This window comes from Labeo rohita, unplaced genomic scaffold (genome assembly GCF_022985175.1).
Source record: "Labeo rohita strain BAU-BD-2019 unplaced genomic scaffold, IGBB_LRoh.1.0 scaffold_1017, whole genome shotgun sequence".
In the NCBI taxonomy this organism is placed as follows: domain Eukaryota; kingdom Metazoa; phylum Chordata; class Actinopteri; order Cypriniformes; family Cyprinidae; genus Labeo; species Labeo rohita.
Genome location: NW_026127139.1, coordinates 10,324 through 29,304, shown reverse-complemented (window position 1 = coordinate 29,304; position 18,981 = coordinate 10,324). Strand labels below are relative to the sequence as shown.

The window sequence follows — 18,981 nt, the reverse complement described above, 5'->3', positions numbered from 1 at the left end:
GATACCACTGCAAGACATAACAGGACACGAGCAGAGCATAGCATGATCACACAACAACGGTCAGACACAAGACGAGAGGAGTTTAAATAGAGAAAGAAATAAGGGACTAACTGGTCATAGATGTGACAGCAGCTAATGAGATAACAATGGGGAGGGGGAACCACAACGAACACATGGCAAACTGTCAAAACACACATGCTCCTGACAACAAACATGTACAAGACAAAACCCGCCAATCAGACCAAAGTCATGACAGTAATATGTAGTTTCATTCAGAGTACTGGCAAATTGGATTTGGTAATGTAAACCTTTTATTGAATCTGAATTATGAATCACTGTGAATTAATGAATGATTCTCATCCATATTAAACCTTATATACAACCTTGATCTGTAGGCAATATGTGCTCTGAGCAGTGGTACTTTAAAACCAGTTAAAACCCACATTTTTCCCAGTTTATTATTCTAAATGGAATCATAAGTTAAGGAAACATTGGTACATAAAATATTGGGTAAATTGTCCAGGTTTGGTGTTGTCAGGATGCACTGTGTTTCTGTTCTGGGACTCTTTTCATTTATCCTTTCATCCTGTTGAATCTGAGTTCTAGTTACCTCTGTTTATTTCCTGTGACTTTTATCTTGTTGGGTCCTAAGTATGTTTTGTTTTCATAATTAGATTAGTTTGTCTCATATGTCTAGTCTAGTTTTTCAATATCTTGTTCATTTATACTCCTTGGTTTCATGGCGTATGTTTGTCAGCTGTTTTGTTGTTTGTATTTTTTTCGTCATTAGACATTAGACATTTTTGTGTTGTTGTTGTTGTTGTTAATTTATATTAACACAAACTTGCTGAAATTGGATCCACTCCTCCCTCCCTGCATTGCTGTAACATGTTTAATGAAGAATTGAATTACTGAAACATACATTTAAAATATAAAGGAAGGCCATTTACTTGTTTTCAATATAGTTGTTTTGTTCTTTAAACAGGTTATGTGGATGTAATCTCACTGCTCAGTCTTGTGGGAGTTTATCATCAGTTTTACAATCCTCAAACTCTGTCCTGAGAGAGCTGGACCTGAGTAACAATGACCTGAAGGATTCTGGAGTGAAATCTTTTACTGATGGACTGAAAAGTCCAAAGTGTCAGCTGGAGATTCTGAGGTAAATGGTAAATGCATCAAACATCTGTTTTATTTCAATCAAACATCATTTTATTTAATTGGCCATCCTAATCACCTAATCACTAGATGATGGTGATTATGATAATGGTGATGATGATGATGATGATGATTATTATCATCATCATGATCATCATCATCATCATCATCTCATCACTAGAGAGAACAAAGAAAAGAAATGACCATGAATGCAGTTCCATGAGCACATTCAGGGTTTATGTTACGTGTGTACAAGCAGCTCCTAAAGACAATAAATAAATAAATAAATAAATAAAAATAAATGATGTACATTGCAGGTGCACTCTTATACTTATGGTGCTCCAGTGATTATGTCATAGGCTGTCTTCACCCAATATACTTGTTGTGTATACACACATGATTCAGACACCAGTAGAGCTAATGATGTTCCTCATAGTGTCAATCCCAGATGTATTGTCTCGTTTCACTCCACATGATTACAGTTGAAACCTCACTTAGTAACTTCAGATTAAACACTTAAATCATGGGAAAACACCCTATTATGATTGTTTTTCTGTTTGTTCTTTATGTATGTGTAGCCTACATTGTAATACATGGCTTCATTCAGAGTACTGGTAGTTTGGATTTGGTCATTTAAATCTTTGATAGAATCTGAAATCATTTTAAATTAATTAAATTAAATGCTCTGAGCAGCAGTAATTTAAAACCAGGGCTTTTGTTTGGTTGCACCCACATTTTACCCAGTTGATTTTATGTAAATTGTATCATAAGTTAAGAAAAATGATTGGTACATAAAATACTGGGTATTAATGTTTGATTAATGGAATGTTTATGTTCAAAAATTTTCTTTTGTGTAGCACTTGTACTCTTAATTTAAAGAAAAATGGAGCACAAAAGAAATAAAGAGAAATTGGAGCACAATCAAAAAATTCAGGCAAACCTTCTGATTAGGGATGGGTGATATGGTTTTAAAAATTTATCACAATAATGTCTGGTATTTATTAACAATATCAATGACGATAATTCAGGGAAATTCTGTCTCTTTAGAGAAAAGTATTATCTTACCTATTATTACCCAAAATAGGGTGTTGTGAGCATTACTGAATACACTGTTTAATTCACTGCAATGTGTTTGAATTGTTTGTATTTTCTGTACTGGAAGCTCCTAACATTAAGACGAATTCCTTGTATGTAAAACACACTTGGTAATAAAGCTCTTTCTGATTCGGATGCCGGAGGGCACCCTTGCATAGATACTCCACATATGCTTTGTAGTAGAAGTAACAATACTGACGACGCTTCAGGAATCTCTAATCCAGTTATCGCTGTAGCTCAGGGGTATCAAACTCCTTTCCTGGAGGGCCGCACCCTGGTGAAAAAACCAGCATGTGCTGGTAGCTATGTTTTGGTGCTGGTTTAAGCTGGTCCTTCCTTAGCTGGTTTATGCTGGTCCTTGACCAGCAACATGACCAGAATAAACCAGCTAAGGACCAGCATAAACCAGCAAAGGACCAGCTTAAACCAGCACCAAAACATACCTAACCAGCATCCCAGCATCAAAACATAACTACCAGCATATGCTGTTTTTTTTCACCAGGGTAGCCCTGCAGAGTTTAGATTCAACCTTAATTACACACACCTGATCCAATTAATCAAGTCCTTCAGGCTTGAAATCTAGTGAAACGATCGGTTATTTTAATAAACATAATACAATTTATTATCTTGTCTTGCTCTGCCTGGACTGTTTTCTGTTTTGTTTCATGACAATTAGGGTACCATCATGGCTGAAATGGGTATAAACATGTGAAAGAGAGTTGTCTGATTGTCACGTGGACTATTGCTGTGTTTTCAGATTGTCTGGCTGTATGGTGACAGAGAAAGGCTGTCATTATGTGTTTTCAGCTCTGAGTTCAAACCTCTCACACCTGAGAGAGCTGGATCTGAGCTACAATCACCCAGGAGATTTAGGAATCAAACTCCTCACTGAAATACTGTTGGATTCAACCTGCTTACTGGACAAACTCAAGTATGTCTACCAGGAAGATTTTACATTTTTCTATTTCAACTCTTCACTGGCTATGTTCTATATACTGTACACTTTATACACGTTTACATAGATACACACACACACACACACACACACACACACACACACACACATGCATATATACAGTTGCATAGTACTGTGCAGAAGTCTTAGGCTACTAGTATTTTCACCAGCTAAAAAAATGTTTTAATGTGTTATTTCTATCTTCTGCTGTAGTGTCAGTAGAAAATATCAGTTTACATTTCCAAACATTCACTTTGCTATTAACTGTATTAATCCATTGAGATTTTTGTTTGCACAAGGAGTCTGACAACAGCCAGTGCTCCACACAGAGATCTGATCCTATCATCATCTGGAATGACATGAAGAACCAAAAAAACTCCAAGATGCTTCAAGAGACCTACCTGCAAAACTAACTGAAAAACTAAAAAAAAATTGTGCCCTTTCTGTTTGTTCATGTCATTCCAGACAGACTGGATGATGATGGGATCAGATCTCTGTGTGAAGCACTGACTGTTATCAGACTCCTTGTGCAAACAAAAATCTCATCGGATTATTACACCGATGAAGATAGAGGACTGAAAAAAGATAGAAATAACTGACATTAAACCGTTTTAGCTGGTGAAAATACTAGTGGCCTAAGAGTTTGGCACAGTACTGTTTATATATATATATATATATATATATATATATATATAGCGATTCATTTTTGTTCAGTTTAACGCATTAAAAATATATAAAAAAAGGGCGGGGATAGGGTTAGACACTTCACTCACAACTGCTACTTCTGTCTCTTTTTTTCTTGAAAAGAAATGTGTTTATTTATTTATTTATAGAACATCTTTACAATGAGACTTTTCAGATGCACTCTCCAACTTCCCCTCAGCACTAGGTGCTAGTCAAAGCACAAAAATGGTACAGGTGATGAGGAGCTTCAGTAGAACAACAGTGAACTGCAGTCAGATGAGATGTTGTCAGGTCATATGTCAGTAAAAATTAATTTTCCTGTTCTGTCAACCATTGTACTGTGCTGGTAGCGTGTGTTCTTCAGTTGCACACACAAATGCAGTGACGCACCTGTTTAATTTCATATCAAAGCACGAAATAAACTACAAGCATGCAGTGGTAGTTATACCATCAGTTAAGTCATGTTCAGCAGCGGCAGCTCTTAAAAATAGCAGAATAATCAAATAACCCAGCAAAAAAGCAAAATAATCTAATAACCCAGCTGCTGTGATGTCTATCAAAGAACAACAAGGATTCATCTATATTTAATTATAGAATTTAGTTTTTGATATTTAAGTGATTATATAAGTGATTAGTTTTCTGTATATTTCCTGCTTGCTGAAGGGCCAAATATGACATTTTTTTATAATGAGTTTAGGTGAAGATTGTTCCTTTAAATTAGAAGTATTTTTTAAAGTCTAATAAATGTTAAAATTGATAGCTCTTAATTATGTAAATAAATATTTGACTCTGGGCCATTGAATTACTAGAAAAAATATTGCATTATATAATATTAGTCAATTATTCAATTTATACTACAGTTACCACACCTCAAGACATAGATCAGGTGATTTATTTCAATGCTTTCATCCATTTTTTTGTACTTAAAACACTACTGTTAGTAGGATTAACTTCTTATGCATCTCATTCAGTGCCTCCGTTGCTAATTCAGAAACCTCATTTTAGAATAACAGAGGCTTGAGCTGTTGATAGCAGACTTATGAAAGTTATTAGAGAGAGAGAGATTAAGTGCGGTAAAGCACCATTGTCACCTCGCTTGTAAAATATATCATGCAGCTTTTAAGTTGCTAAACTATACTGATAAAGTGCTTTCCGTACATAATGCTGAATGGCTATAGTTAATGGATAATAAAAAGGAAAAAAAAAAACAATTTTCTAGAGACATCAGTAGTATTGGTATCATTGATACAGACCACTTCCTAAAAACAAACAAACAAACAGAAAAGGATGTCATTAAACAAATATTAAAATATACTATATACGTTGTTTGTACATTCATTTGAAGACTGAATGCAAAAATTATTGCAATATAAAAGTATATTTAAAAACTTTAATGTTGGGTTGGATTAACTGCAATTCATTTCAGAAAAAAAGTGTGATTAGTTTTTTTTTTAATCAATTGACAGCACTATATATGTATGCACTTTATACACTTTGGGATCAGTCAGATTTTAATGTTTTTTTTAAGTTCCTTGTCAAGGCTGCATTTATTTGATCAAAAATAAAGATAAAACAGTAATATAATGAAATATAGTTGCAATATACAATAATGGTTTTCTATTTTAAAATACTTTAAAAATAAAATTTATACCTGTGATGCAAAGTTGATTTGTTTTATCAGCCATGATAATATAAAGTCACATGATCATTCTGATTCATTTTTAAAATCATTCTGAATTATTTTAAATTGTAATAATATTTCACAACAATTTATTTAACTATTTTTATCTATTTTTTACAATAGCATAGCAAGACCCTACGAACTAGGGCTGTGTTCGATACATATGACAATGTACTACTTGACGATAAGGGTATTGAAGCAGCTGTTTCTGTATCAGTTCACAGCAGTGGATTGCACTTAACTTGAATGCAAAAAAACAAAACAAAAAAAAAAAACAGATTAAAACAGAAAAACAGTGAATAAAGTATATTATAGGCTACAACAAAGTTGAATCTGGCCACAGAGGAACACAACTTAGGTTGCCTGATATAAAGAGATGTAATCACTGAGACAGAGCGTCACATTAGAAATATTGAAATATCTGCTAAATGTGTTGCTTATTTTTGTCAACCTGGCAGCCATGTGAACGTGCTCTCTCTCCACAGTAGATAAAAGCACTGCTTTTTGAAAACACCATAAACTCATAGTTTAGTGATCTACACATCATAATCTATTCTCAGAAAGTGTTCATTTATGAGAGACTGTGTGTGTGTGAATCACTTCCATTTTTGCTGTGTTTATCGTTTATCAGTGCAGCTGTGACTTTAATTGATTCAAATAACAGTGATGTTACAAACTCCTTGCAGAGAAAGATCATGTAGTTTTTCAGCAGTTAAAATATTTTATTACTAAAATTTGCGGTCAGCGCTGAAGTTTCTGTGTCTGAATGTGTGTGTGTGTGTGTGTGTGTGTGTGTGAACTACAGTGAAGACAGTGCATTAGTTTACAACACTTCTCATTTTTATTTATTTATATTTTTAAGGTAGAGATTGTGTTATTATTTGTGCAGTGATCACCTACCAGCAATGTAAAGATGATTTTATGAATATATGAGCTCAACTGTCTGCTCTGTCTGTAGTTATCAATGATCTACAGTATTCAGTGTGTAATAAACAGCTGTCTAATAAACAGTGCAGTCCTGTATCAGATACACAGCCCTACTAGCAATCACACCATGTACCCTAGCAACCATATAGCCACAGCCTAGCAACCACCCCAAGCATGTTAGCAGCTGCATAGAAATACTCTAGAAACCACCCAGAACATCCTAGACACTACATAGTAACACCATAGCAACCACACTGAGTGCCTTAGCAACTGCATAGCAACCACCCAGAACATGCTATCAACATCACTGCAACCACCCAAGTACCTTGGCAACTACATAGCAACTCCCTAGCAATCAACCTGAGCACCTTGGCAACTCCGTAGCAACAGTTTGTTGACTGTCTGAATGTGTGTTTTCTAGTGTGGATCATGGAGGAGAATCCAGGATTACAGCAGGACTGAAGAAATGTACGTCTACAAACACACACACACACACACATTGTGTTTCCATGTTTTATGGGGACATTCCATAGATGTGATGGTTTTTATGCTGTACAAACCCTATTTTCTATCGCCCTACACCTAAACCTAGCCCTCATAGGAGACTGTGCACACTTTTATTTTATCAAAAAAAAAAAAAAAAAAAAACATTCTGCATTATTTATAGGCCTGTTTACTCATGGGGACCTAAAAAATGTCCCCAGAAGGTCAAAATTTACTGGTATTACTATCCTTGTGAGGACATTTGGTCCCATAACGTGATAAATACCAGGTACACACACACACGCACACACACACAGCTGTAGTGATTGTTGTTGTGTTATAAATGTGTCTGTTCTTGTGTTCAGGGGTTTGTTTGCTCACACTGGATCCAAACACAGCAAACACTCAACTCCGACTGTCTGAGGAAAACAGAAAGGTGACAAACAAATATGGGAATCAGTGGTATCCTGATCATCCAGACAGATTTAATGTGTATCAGGTGTTGTGTAGAGAGAGTGTGTGTGGACGCTGTTACTGGGAGATTGAGTGGAGTGGACCTGATCACGGTGTGTTTATATCAGTGTCATATAAGAGCATCAGCAGGAAGGGAGACAGTGATGAGTGTTTGTTTGGATCTAATGATCAGTCCTGGAGTTTGAGCTGCTCTCGCTCCAGTTACTCATTCAGACACAATAACATACAGACTGATCTCCCTGTAAATCCCATCAGTCATAGAACAGGTCTGTATGTGGATGATAATAATATCTATAGAATAGGAGTGTATGTGGATGAGAGTGCAGGAACTCTGTCCTTCTACAGCATCTCCAGAAAGACAATGAGTCTCATCCACACAGAACAGACCACATTCACTCAGCCGCTCTATCCTGGGTTTTATGTTGGTTCAGAATCATCAGTGAAACTGTGTTGGTGAATCAGAATAGACTGATGAGAGATTCTACCCATAATGCCTTGAGTTGATGATGAATCAGTAAGAGTGAGATGTTATTGAGTCTCTTCATGACATTAATACTGCAGCTCAACTTCTGTCACTCAAATAACAGTCAGAATAATTATGTCATAAATCCTCATATAGACAGTAACATCAGTGTGTGAGTCTATATTTGTTTTTATTGTCATGTCTCATAAATCATTTTTTATTACAACTAAAATATAAAAATGTCACAATCATGATTTATTAACGTAATTAATTTCTCTCTATTTTTTGTACAGAAATAATAAAACAATGACAAATCAACTTGAGATCAGATTTTAATTGATGTTTGTATCATGAATATAATCGATTCCTCATAAGACTGAAATGAGTTTCTGACATAAAATATGAAATGAATCACAGCATTGTTATGATTCCTGTCTAGTCAGTCTGCCGCCGGAGGTCGCTGTGTATCTTGTTAACATCTCACACTGTTGTTCCATTTACGTTTCCCATCACCCATCACGCTGATTGCACAAACATCTGTGGCCAATCAGGCGCGCTATAAAAGCCCCGGACTTTCCCCCCTGTGACTCACCGAGTATTGTGGTGTTTTTTATTGTTGTATCCCTAGTTCCCTAGTTCTGTTTTCTAGCCTGGCAATCTCGTTTCGTCCGTCTTGCCGCCTGCCTTTTGGACTACTCGCTTGATTCACTGATTATCCCTTCACCTTTCCCCCTGGATTACGTTTGCTGATCATCGACCCACGCCTGCTGCACGGACTATTCTTGTGTCTCGCTCCTACATACCTGTTTGCCACTGTTTTCGACCCAGCTTGTTTGTTACCATGTTTTTGTCTTGCCCTTCCAATAAAAGCTTGCATGTGGATCCGGTCGCTACTCGTCTTCCTCTCCACGTTACAAGCATTTAGTTTTTATTATCATTTTTGTTATTATTATTATTAATTATTATTATTATTATTATTATTATTATTATTAAATACTGAAATGTTGTTTTACAGTGCAATATGCAACGGTAATTTAGGAGTTTTTATTTGTGTAATTGGTATATTTACAATAAAGTAAAAATAATTTTATATAGTACTTTTTATGTAGTACTTCTATAAATTGCAATAATAATAATAATAATAATAATAATTGATGTTGATGTACATATTGGAATTACAAAATGATTTATCTTTTAATAATAAAATATAATAATAATAATAATAATAATAATAATAATAATAATAATAACAACAATAATAAATTAAAAACAACCATCATATTTATTTATTTTTTTTTTTTTCTTAATATGATAGGAAAATAAATAAAATATAATAATAATAATAATAATAATAATAATAATAATAATAATAATATATTGTAATAAATATAATATTGCTGTACAATTATAACATAATTTATGTTATCTTTTCTTAATAATATAAAATTCATATTTTGGTTATTATTAATAAATACTGACTTATTATTAAATAAATATTCAATATTGCAATAAGAAGATCCTTTATTGATTTGTTTTAATTGTTTAAAATAAATGAAACTGATATTTTTGTTATTATGATTGTTTAAATTATAACATGTCTTATATTTGTTATAATTTAAATGTAATAGCCAAAATAACTGTCAAATAAAATGTCAGTATTATACAAAATAATAATAATAATAATAATAATAATAATAATTTTATGATTGCAGTAATCCTATAATACTGTAAAATAAAAAGGGAGTATTTAATAACCAAAATATTAATTATATATTTTAATTATTAAATATAAATTATGTTACTATTATAATAATCCTGTTGCACTGTAAAATAAAGTCAGTGTTGTTATTATTAGTAGTAGTAGTAATATTCTTATTATATACTGACCTTTTCTTTACAGTACAATATAATTATTGCAATAATAACTTTAAAATAAAAAAATAATAAATATTATTTAAAAAATAAAATAAAACTATATTTTGTTGTTATAATTATTAACTAAATATTATTTTTATTATATTTTAAATATACCAATAAACAAATCAATAAAAAACTTACTATTGCTGTAATCATTTTGCACTTAAAAAACAGAATTTAACAACAACAGCATCAACAACAACAACAACAACAACAACAACAACAATAATAATAATAATAATAATAATAATATTAATGTATTATTATTTAAATAATAATACAACATTTGGTACAATTAAAATGGTACAACTGCTGTAAAATAAAGTCAATGACCCCACCATAGAGGGTGGAAGTGGGCCGTGCTTCTGCTCCTTTTGTAACCCTCTCTTTCCATGTGAAGCTTTATCACTCAATGTCAAAAGATCCATTTCTGAGATTCGCCAAATAATATTGGCTGGTGGATGATGAAGGGTTCTCATCATCCTTTTCATCTTACCCAAATAATCCTCAAGTGAAAAACCAGATGCATGTAATCATGAGGAAAGCATGACACCATGCCTGTATCTACATTGATTAATAGTGACTTTGTGACACGATGGTCTTCATCACCAGACATCCTTTCAAAAGAGATTCAAAAGAGACACCAGATGGTGATGGTGTCCACAGTGAGCTCAGTTTCATGTTCTGCAGGATTCATGGATTCAATGATGACAGTCATACTGTTGTAGTTTCACAGCATGTGGGCCGATTGTCGCTCCACAAAATCAGGCTGTGTATAGTGTCCCTCTGCCACATAATATTTATAATTGGCGCTAAACAGTGTGAACTCTGGTCTGTGTCCTTTCCAGTGGCATCAGACCACATACTGCAATATACCTGACTTCAAGTAAACTTTTCCTAAATGTGCTTCTCAGTTTTAGGGTTTAAGTGTATGTGAACTCTCTCCTTATAAATATTTTTGTCTGTATTGTTACTAATACTAGGCTGCTTATATTTTACTTTAATTGTGTTAATTTATTTCATTATGATTTCATCATGATCATATCACACACAGTAAGAATGATTTGTACAAAATGCACATTACAAACAAAATGTACTATTATTATTATTATTATTATTATTATTATTATTATTAATTATCACGTCACAGCACGTTTTGTATGGGCTGGCCTGGAAGAAAAGGGGGCAGACTGTGTGAAAACAAGATGATGGAGACAAAGTGGAGCAGAGAGTGTCAGTAGCACTGTTAGCATCATGTGATGAGAACGGGAGGAAGTGAGGGTAAAACCATAGCAGATAGTCGAGAAGGTGAGAGTGAGTGTATGTTAGGCCAAAATTTTTTTTTTTAGTTTTAGTGCTTTTTATTTACCATGTAATTTATGTGCATGAATATTATTATTATTATTTTATAAACAAACTGCTCTTTCCCCAATTGGTTCTGTGTCAATCTATCGAGAGCCACTAATATCTGCCTAAACACAGCATGTGTCAGAACATTATCATATTATATAAAACGTTCAAATAATAGAAAATGTATGTGTGTGTGTGTGTGGATATAAACCCCTATTTCACCAAGAAATCAACTTTGAACTCCTTTTGCATTTAAAATTGCATTTTTATAGACAAGACTTTTATTTTAGGTCTGGGGGTGTGACGTCATAAAGCTGCGCCGCTCTCCTGCATCTGTGGTTTGGCTGAAGAAAGGTTTGTGTATTTAAGCAGCGTTTAAACATTTACAACCCATTTTTAGTAGTTTACAGGTAACGTAAAATGGCTTAATTATTAATGAATTAAATATTGTGATACTTTATCTAACAGTAAACATTATTTTTATGATTAAACAGCACTCGCACATGAGTAACAGAAACGGTGCGTCTCGTTTAGCTTCATATGTAGTGAATTAGTTTATCGTAAAGACGAGTTTGGTCACTGGCAAGTTGTGATGAGAGACACGGAGCTCTATTAAACTCCGAGTTAATTGAATCAATTGCTTCGCAAAATGATTCAGTGATTCGACGCGCAAATGCAACAAATACAAACAAGCAACGACAACTTTTTGAGCAGCAGCAATGTTTTTGTAAAAACGTAATCTGTTACATAAAATATTAAATGAACAGATAATAATAATAATAATAATAGCAATAAAAATATTTATAATCAGGGCTGCCAACTTAAGAAAAAGCAAGTAAAGGACAATTGTGATTCTTTATAGGAAAATAGGGGACAGAATAAGTGACGCTCAAAATATTTACCATATTTATATGCTTTTCACACTATGCTTAACCTTGCTAACCTTAATAAACTTGGATTTATCTGATCATTGTAATGTGTTTTGACTTCTCTAATTTCTACACTTTATTAAAGCTTATTACAAACATGAAATTCTGTTTTTGTTTTATGAAAAATGCACATTTCAGCATTAGAATAATCTCTCTCCTGGTCAGCATTCATAAACATCTGAAACTTTTTAATTAGTTTACATGGTTATTAAAATAAAACAAACAAACAAACAAAAAACCCTGCAGGGAATATTGTGGGAAGGTTTTTAGCTTTAAAACAAAAAGAAACACACATGGAAAGTTCCTAGAATTCTTATTTGTTTTCCAAAAATAACCAAATATCTGAGTTTGTTGGGTATGGTGTGTGTCTGTGAATACAGGACCGCTTCTTTGATGCCTTAAATGTGGTCCAATTCTATATTATACGAAACCGTTGGTAACCCTAATCAAATACCAACTGACTGACTCACAGTGCAGTAACTAGGGAGCTAATTGAGATGCACTTAAATATTTAGTTTAGATTTGAATTTTCTTTCGGTTATTTTTTCTCATCTTAAACAGGACAAAGTGTCCAGACACAGAAAAACCCCTGGTAAAGCAGATCCACGTGACACATTATTGTAAAGATGGCGTTTATTAAAGAGGAGAAGGAAGACATGAGGATTGAAGAAGCATTCAGAGTCAAACATGAAGATACTGAGGAACAAACAGGTTGGTTTTCATTCTCAAAGCTGAACTCACTCATTTGATCCTAATTAAAATGTCCAGCTCCACAGAAATGAATGATGTTTTTGAAGAATGTTATATGGTTTTATTTGACATGGAGTGACCCAATCATGCTGACCAGACAAATAACGTACAAAAACACATAAAATGTCAAAGGTGAAAATGACAATTTTTGTCCAATGACTTAATAAAGTTATCTTAAATTAGCAATCCTAAATGACCATAAGGGATAGGGAGAAAATCTGACTTATGTCAGATCCACGTCATCTGCAACAGATTTTAAAGAGACAGCACTGCTTTTATGCTGCATTTGCAAATGTTCCAATCTTAAAGAGTTCCAGTCAATCACAGGACAAATACATGTCGACCACATGATGGTGCCATAACACAATGAGAGTGTTTTGTCTTATTGTGACAATTATATCAAAAATATTAAAGAAAACTAAGAAAATGATGCTGTTTGTTTTGAAAACAGTTGGCAAAAAGCTAAATAGAAGTAAAAATGAAACTTCATATTAATATTTTAAAGTTTGACATACATTAGGTCCACACTACAGCAGCAATTGGAATACATGAGAGTTGGAGAGGTAGAACTGCGATTTTTGGTAATTAGTAGACAATAAAAGAATGTATTTACATTATTTATAAAATACATCGACATGTATATGTAGTATGTATATGTAGTTATAGCAGTGTTGTTTTTAAAAGATAAAATGCACTAATATTTGAATATTAATGTGGTCAACTATGCCTGCTTGCCTTGTTAACATACTTTAGGCTAAAGTAACTGGTTAAAGACTGCGTTTGCTGTTGTTTTGAAATGGTATTGTTTTGTTGGTATGTTGTTTTAGAAAATTAATACCAATTAAGTGAATTATAAGATTAAATTAAGGGAAATTAATCTTGTTTAATGTTTTTGTTCATAATTATTAATTTAATATATAATTTAATTATTATTAATATATAAGCAATAATTATTAATATATACATATTTATAATGTTTTTTATATAAATATTTAGAATATTTTATAATATATATTTTCATAGTACATTCAACTTGAAACTTGTAATTGTTTTTACATGTTTAATCAGATATTTTATGTATGTTGACTTTTGTTATACACTTATTTACAGCAACTGATTTGTTCGTTTATAATAAACGGAAAAGCATGTTGTCCTTGAAGTTTCCTGTGCTGCATGGGAATGCTCCAGAGTCACTCACAGAAAGCAGAATGAATGTATTGTTTTCCTGCTGACACAGAGAGGAGAGAAAAAATGATGCATCAAGTTGTATTCCATTCACATTTATTTGTAAAGCACTTTTTATTATACAGTGTTTCAAAGCAGCTTCACAGAAAATTAATGTTTCTACATTAACTACAAATAAGAGTTCTGTAAACAGGTGTAACTGTCATAGTAATATATGGCATATTTTTTTTTACATTAACTAAGAAGTACAGAAAATATAAAATAAAGTAATAAAGTACACGTTTACTGTAATTACGTTTATTAAAGTTGAAGTCAAAAGTTTACATACCTGCAAAATTGTAATTATTTTACCAATATTAACACAGTATTAAGAATCAAGTGTATGTACACTTTTGAACCTGGGTTGTTTTAATAAATGTAACTATTATTTTCTCTTATAGACTATATGAAAACATCTTTTATGTGAAATATCTTATTCAGGTCAGTACTAAATAAACAATGTTTAAATGTATTTATTTTGGTAAAATAATGTTTTTAAATAACATTTAGCAGTATCTGCAAGGTGTATGTAAACTTTTGACTTCAACTGTATACAGTAGTGGTAGCCTATATAATATATTTTTGGTAATGTAGCCTTGTATGATTCTGAAATGAAAACTGCCTGGCTCTATTTTAATTCTCACGTAGGTCCATCAGCATCCTTTGCAATATAATTAATTGTAATATTTAACTTTCCACCAGCAAAATCACATTTAAAAGCCTCAAGTATATAACACTGAATGAAACCGTATTAAGAGAATGAATAATAACCCCTAAATCTACTAATTTAGCGAGGAATAATCAAATAATAATCTGTTTTAATGCATAAGGTAGTTTAATTCGCTGCTCTGATAATATACAGTTTTGTTCTGTAAATGTCTTATCTTGTAAATGTCTTATCTTGTAAAAGTCATTCACAGGGGTCTCTTCTGCTGCATCTCTATGGCACTGATAATATTAGCGCTTACTTCCGGGAACTATTGAGCACCTCCACGATCCGCCATTGCTGTAAAAAAAAATGGTCCGTTGGAGTGAATGGAGTTGTCGCAACTCTCTCTCTATATGGCTCTGTGCTGGGGGCTCAGATAGAATATTGTGAAAGGGTTAATAAAGGAGAAGTTGAAAACATTAAAAAAAAAAAAAAGATAAAGAAGGAAAAAGCACACATGATATGATCAGTAGTTTTATACTTGTTTCTTTCTTTTTTTTTATGAAACTTTTGTGTGCGCCCATCTTGACCAGGTCTCCCTGGAAGAAGACTGTGATCTTAATGGGATTGTCGTGGTTAAAGGATAAAAAACAAAAAAACATCAATAACCTGTACTAAATGACAGTTGTGCAGTTTTGTCACAAAATGTAAAAATGTATCATTGGCATAACATGAGCTCTAATGATAATGTCCCACAAAGTCAGCATATGCTAGGAGAAAAGCAGAGAACCTAATACTGAGCCCTGATGCACTCCATACTCGTGTATGATGAAATGTCTGCTTGTTTACACAAAGTATTAGCAGTCGTATAGATATGAGAAACCTAAACCATGCTAGTGCTTATTGACATAAATCGCAGATTCAAGACTGGTCTGTAACAGTGGTTTTCAATCCTGGTCCTGGGGAGCCACCGTTCTGCATATTTTGTATGTTTAATGAGTGGGTGATGTGAATCAGGTTTGTCAAATAAGGGAGGCAAACAAAATGAGCAGATTGGTGGGTCTCTAAGACCAAGAGTGACTAGTCTATAATATCACAGTTTTGTTGGAAAATGTTGGTTTTGATGTTTTAATACTTTTATCATGGATTTTATGTCTGTTGCTTTTAGCCAGTAACTTATATTTGTCTTTTTTCACTTTAGACCTGATGGCGCTGAAAGAAGAGAGACATGAACTGACAAAGATAGAAGAGAAAGATCAATATGAGAGAATAAATTTCATGAATATGGAAACATCCATACAGACTGAAACAACTCCATCACAAATAAAAGTTCAGAAGACCGAATCTAACAGTTACTTCACCTGCCTTCAATGTGGAAAGAGTTTCAATCAAAAATATAACCTTAAAAACCACATGAAAAAAGTTCATGCTGGAGAGAAGCCTTATACCTGCAATCTGTGTGGGAAGAGCTTCTCATATAAAACACACCTTGATTCACACATGAAATCTCACACTGGAGAGAAGCCGTATACCTGCCGTCTGTGTGGGAAGAGCTTCTTATGCAAAGGATCTCTTAAGATGCACATGGTCACTCACACTGGAGAGAAGCCGTTTCCATGCGATCAGTGTGAAAAGTGTTTCAGACATAAAGCAACCCTTGATTCACACATGAAAACTCACACTGGAGAGAGTCCTTACATGTGTAAACCGTGTGGAAAGAGCTTCTCGCATAAATCAACCCTTAATGCCCATATTAGGAATCACACAGGAGAGAGACCCTTCACCTGCAACATATGTGAGAAGAGCTTCTCAAAAAAAAGTAATCTTAACGCTCACATGAAAACTCACACAGGAGAGAAGCCTTTCGTGTGTCCTCAGTGTGGAAAATGTTTTACACGTGAAATAACCCTTACTTACCACACAAGGCTTCACTCAAAGGAGTTTAATTGTCATCAGTGTGGACAGAGATTCCCAGACAAGAGACGCCTTACCTGGCATGAAAAAAGTCATTCTCGAGAGACATGTTTCACATGCCATGACTGTGGAAAGACTTTCAGATTTGCATATAAAAAAGACCTGAAAAGTCATTTGCAAACACATTCTGCAAAGAAACTGCAGTGCTCTGCCAATGAAAAGAAGCTTAGAAAAAGGAGCAGTTTGAAAAATCATCCATTATTTCATACAGACACAGGAAACACGTATCTGTGCAAAATTAAAGCTATGTTCACACCACAGCTGAACGTGGCCCAAACCTGATTGTGCATCTTAATGACCAATTGCATTTTTCACATTTTATACATTTGACTTTCTTTTTTTCTTGTCTAATAAATATGAACTGCTGTGGCAACATCTGACCATCTGTTATAGTTCAGTTGTTCTTAAAATTTTGGTTTTAAGATTCAAGGCTGGATCCTAAGTCAGAATTTGTGGACCGATATCTAAAATTTGTCAAGTTTTCATTGTTTATGCTTTGTATAACCAGGGGTTAATTTAGGTTTGAACCCAACAGAGCTGAGCTCCTCGCTGAGTATGCAAACGGGTTTATCTTCCTGGAGCTCAGCTACTGTCCTTCAGTATCACTGTGGATAACTCTCTACTTTTTAATCTAATTAACAGCTGTGGTCATCAAACAGCAGTAGAGTCGATATGTGTGTCTAAATATAAAGAATAGTGTATTATATTCACTTTGCCCTGTTGCAGTAACTAAATTATTTTAATTTTCTGCTATGATATTTGTGATCTTACATGGCAAAAATGTCAGTTTCTGATCAATATTTTCAGGCATTTTGACTGGTATGTATTCTCAAACAGCACTGTTTCAAGCACTAAAGTGAAAGTGAAAAGTGTTCTTGGCAGTCAGAATTTGCTCCTTTACCCACTGAATACAATCAAGTAAAGACCCATTATAAACCCAAATATTTAATGAACAGTCAATTCAAATCACTATTGTTATGTTTCAGGTTCTGTGCTTTGCCACATTAGTGATCACTTTAGAAGCATCTAACAGAATATTACTAGAAAATTCAACAACAACATGTCTTTCCAGAATCAAAATGTTATTTTCTCTGGACAGTGAATATAAACTTTATTCCAAATCAATATTTGCAATATTAGTCAACCAATACCTTATTTGACATTCATCAAAACTATACTAAACTAACCAAACCATTGACTGTTCATAGAAGTTACTGTGTTTTATGGTGTTATATTGTTAATCATCTGTTAACTAGGTCACATGTAAAGCTCTGGGTAAATGATATTGTACATGAACAATCAGTTCATGTGTTCAAGTGTTGGTGCAGGAGAAACGGCAGGAATAAAGATATGAGCAACTTTGACAAAGGCAAACTGTTGTGGCCAGACAAGTACACTGCCATCCAAAAGTTTGGAAATGCCCTAGAAAAGTGGGGTTTTGGACAATATTGGCATAAATAATTTAATACATTGTTGAAAGACTATTTGTAGTGAAGTTTGATTATTTTTTACATTCCCATTTCAAGATTTTGGAAAATGGAGCAGTAAACCAACAATAAAGTCATGACTGAAATGTCTGGATGTCTGTTGTTGCTTTGGTAGTCGTCACATCCACTGCTGCTCTGAGCTCTGGATCAGCTGCTGTCCATGGTGCTGAAGATCCACAGCTTCACATCATTACAAGTCAAATCAAGAATCAAGTCAGACCTGTAGCCTTTTTGATAGAGATAGGGAGTTAGATTCCTCTTGTGATTTTTATTTAGTTGAGATCCTGTTTTCCAGAAATATATACTATTTTCTCTGTGGTTTTGTGCAGCAAAAGTCAACACTAAAGACAATAAAAGTACTTAACAGACGCAAAAAAATCTGCTAATTGTTGGTTATCCCAAAGCCATACATATTCATAATAAAAGCAAAAAAACTATCAACAATTTTGATAGAATCAGAACTTTAACTTGCGCAATGATTGGTGGGAGCAAACATACCTCTATTAAACACACACATCTCAAAGTTTTAGTAACAGCACTAAAATCATGAGTGGTTTATAAAAAGAGTTTCAAGTTTGAGTTAAGTCAGTGTTCGAATTGTGTCAAAGCTCTTGGGGGGTCCCCCTTACCAGACTTACTGGAGCTGTACTGTTCGATATACATAATAAATCATCTTTTCAAAGCAAAATCACAAATATACAATACTGTTTAACGTCTTTACACTCTAAGCAAATCAACAGTAGGTCAACAAATATGATTTTAACACAAGGAACTGTGTTTTGGT

The 18,981-nt window shown here is 33.6% G+C and overlaps 2 protein-coding genes across 3 annotated transcripts; both read left to right on the top strand.

Annotated features, from left to right (window-relative positions):
* Positions 1-818: 818 nt before the first annotated feature.
* On the top strand, positions 819-8,792 carry LOC127157231 (stonustoxin subunit beta-like). Its single transcript, XM_051100468.1, has 4 exons — positions 819-1,159; positions 3,008-3,181; positions 6,919-6,965; positions 7,346-8,792. The coding sequence occupies exons 2-4, from the start codon at positions 3,021-3,023 to the stop codon at positions 7,909-7,911; spliced, it is 774 nt and encodes a 257-aa protein (XP_050956425.1). The 5' UTR covers positions 819-1,159; positions 3,008-3,020; the 3' UTR covers positions 7,912-8,792.
* A 2,696-nt stretch (positions 8,793-11,488) lies between these two features.
* LOC127157230 (gastrula zinc finger protein XlCGF8.2DB) lies at positions 11,489-18,254 on the top strand. Of its 2 annotated transcripts, XM_051100467.1 has the most exons (4): positions 11,489-11,538; positions 12,675-12,824; positions 14,489-14,528; positions 15,938-18,254. In XM_051100467.1, the coding sequence occupies exon 4, from the start codon at positions 15,943-15,945 to the stop codon at positions 16,990-16,992; it is 1,050 nt and encodes a 349-aa protein (XP_050956424.1). In that variant the 5' UTR covers positions 11,489-11,538; positions 12,675-12,824; positions 14,489-14,528; positions 15,938-15,942; the 3' UTR covers positions 16,993-18,254. The 2 variants fall into 2 exon arrangements, with proteins under 2 accessions (XP_050956424.1, XP_050956422.1); XM_051100465.1 differs by lacking the exon at positions 14,489-14,528.
* Positions 18,255-18,981: the final 727 nt, after the last annotated feature.

Coding starts and splice junctions, on each gene's coding strand:
- LOC127157231 (XM_051100468.1), top strand. CDS start 3,021: ATGGTGACAGAGAAAGGCTGTCATTATGTGTTTTCAGCTCTGAGTTCA. Junction 3,182..6,918: donor TGCTTACTGGACAAACTCAA/GTATGTCTACCA, acceptor TGTGTTTTCTAG/TGTGGATCATGGAGGAGAAT. Junction 6,966..7,345: donor TACAGCAGGACTGAAGAAAT/GTACGTCTACAA, acceptor TCTTGTGTTCAG/GGGTTTGTTTGCTCACACTG.
- LOC127157230 (XM_051100465.1), top strand. CDS start 12,740: ATGGCGTTTATTAAAGAGGAGAAGGAAGACATGAGGATTGAAGAAGCA. Junction 12,825..15,937: donor AGATACTGAGGAACAAACAG/GTTGGTTTTCAT, acceptor TTTTCACTTTAG/ACCTGATGGCGCTGAAAGAA.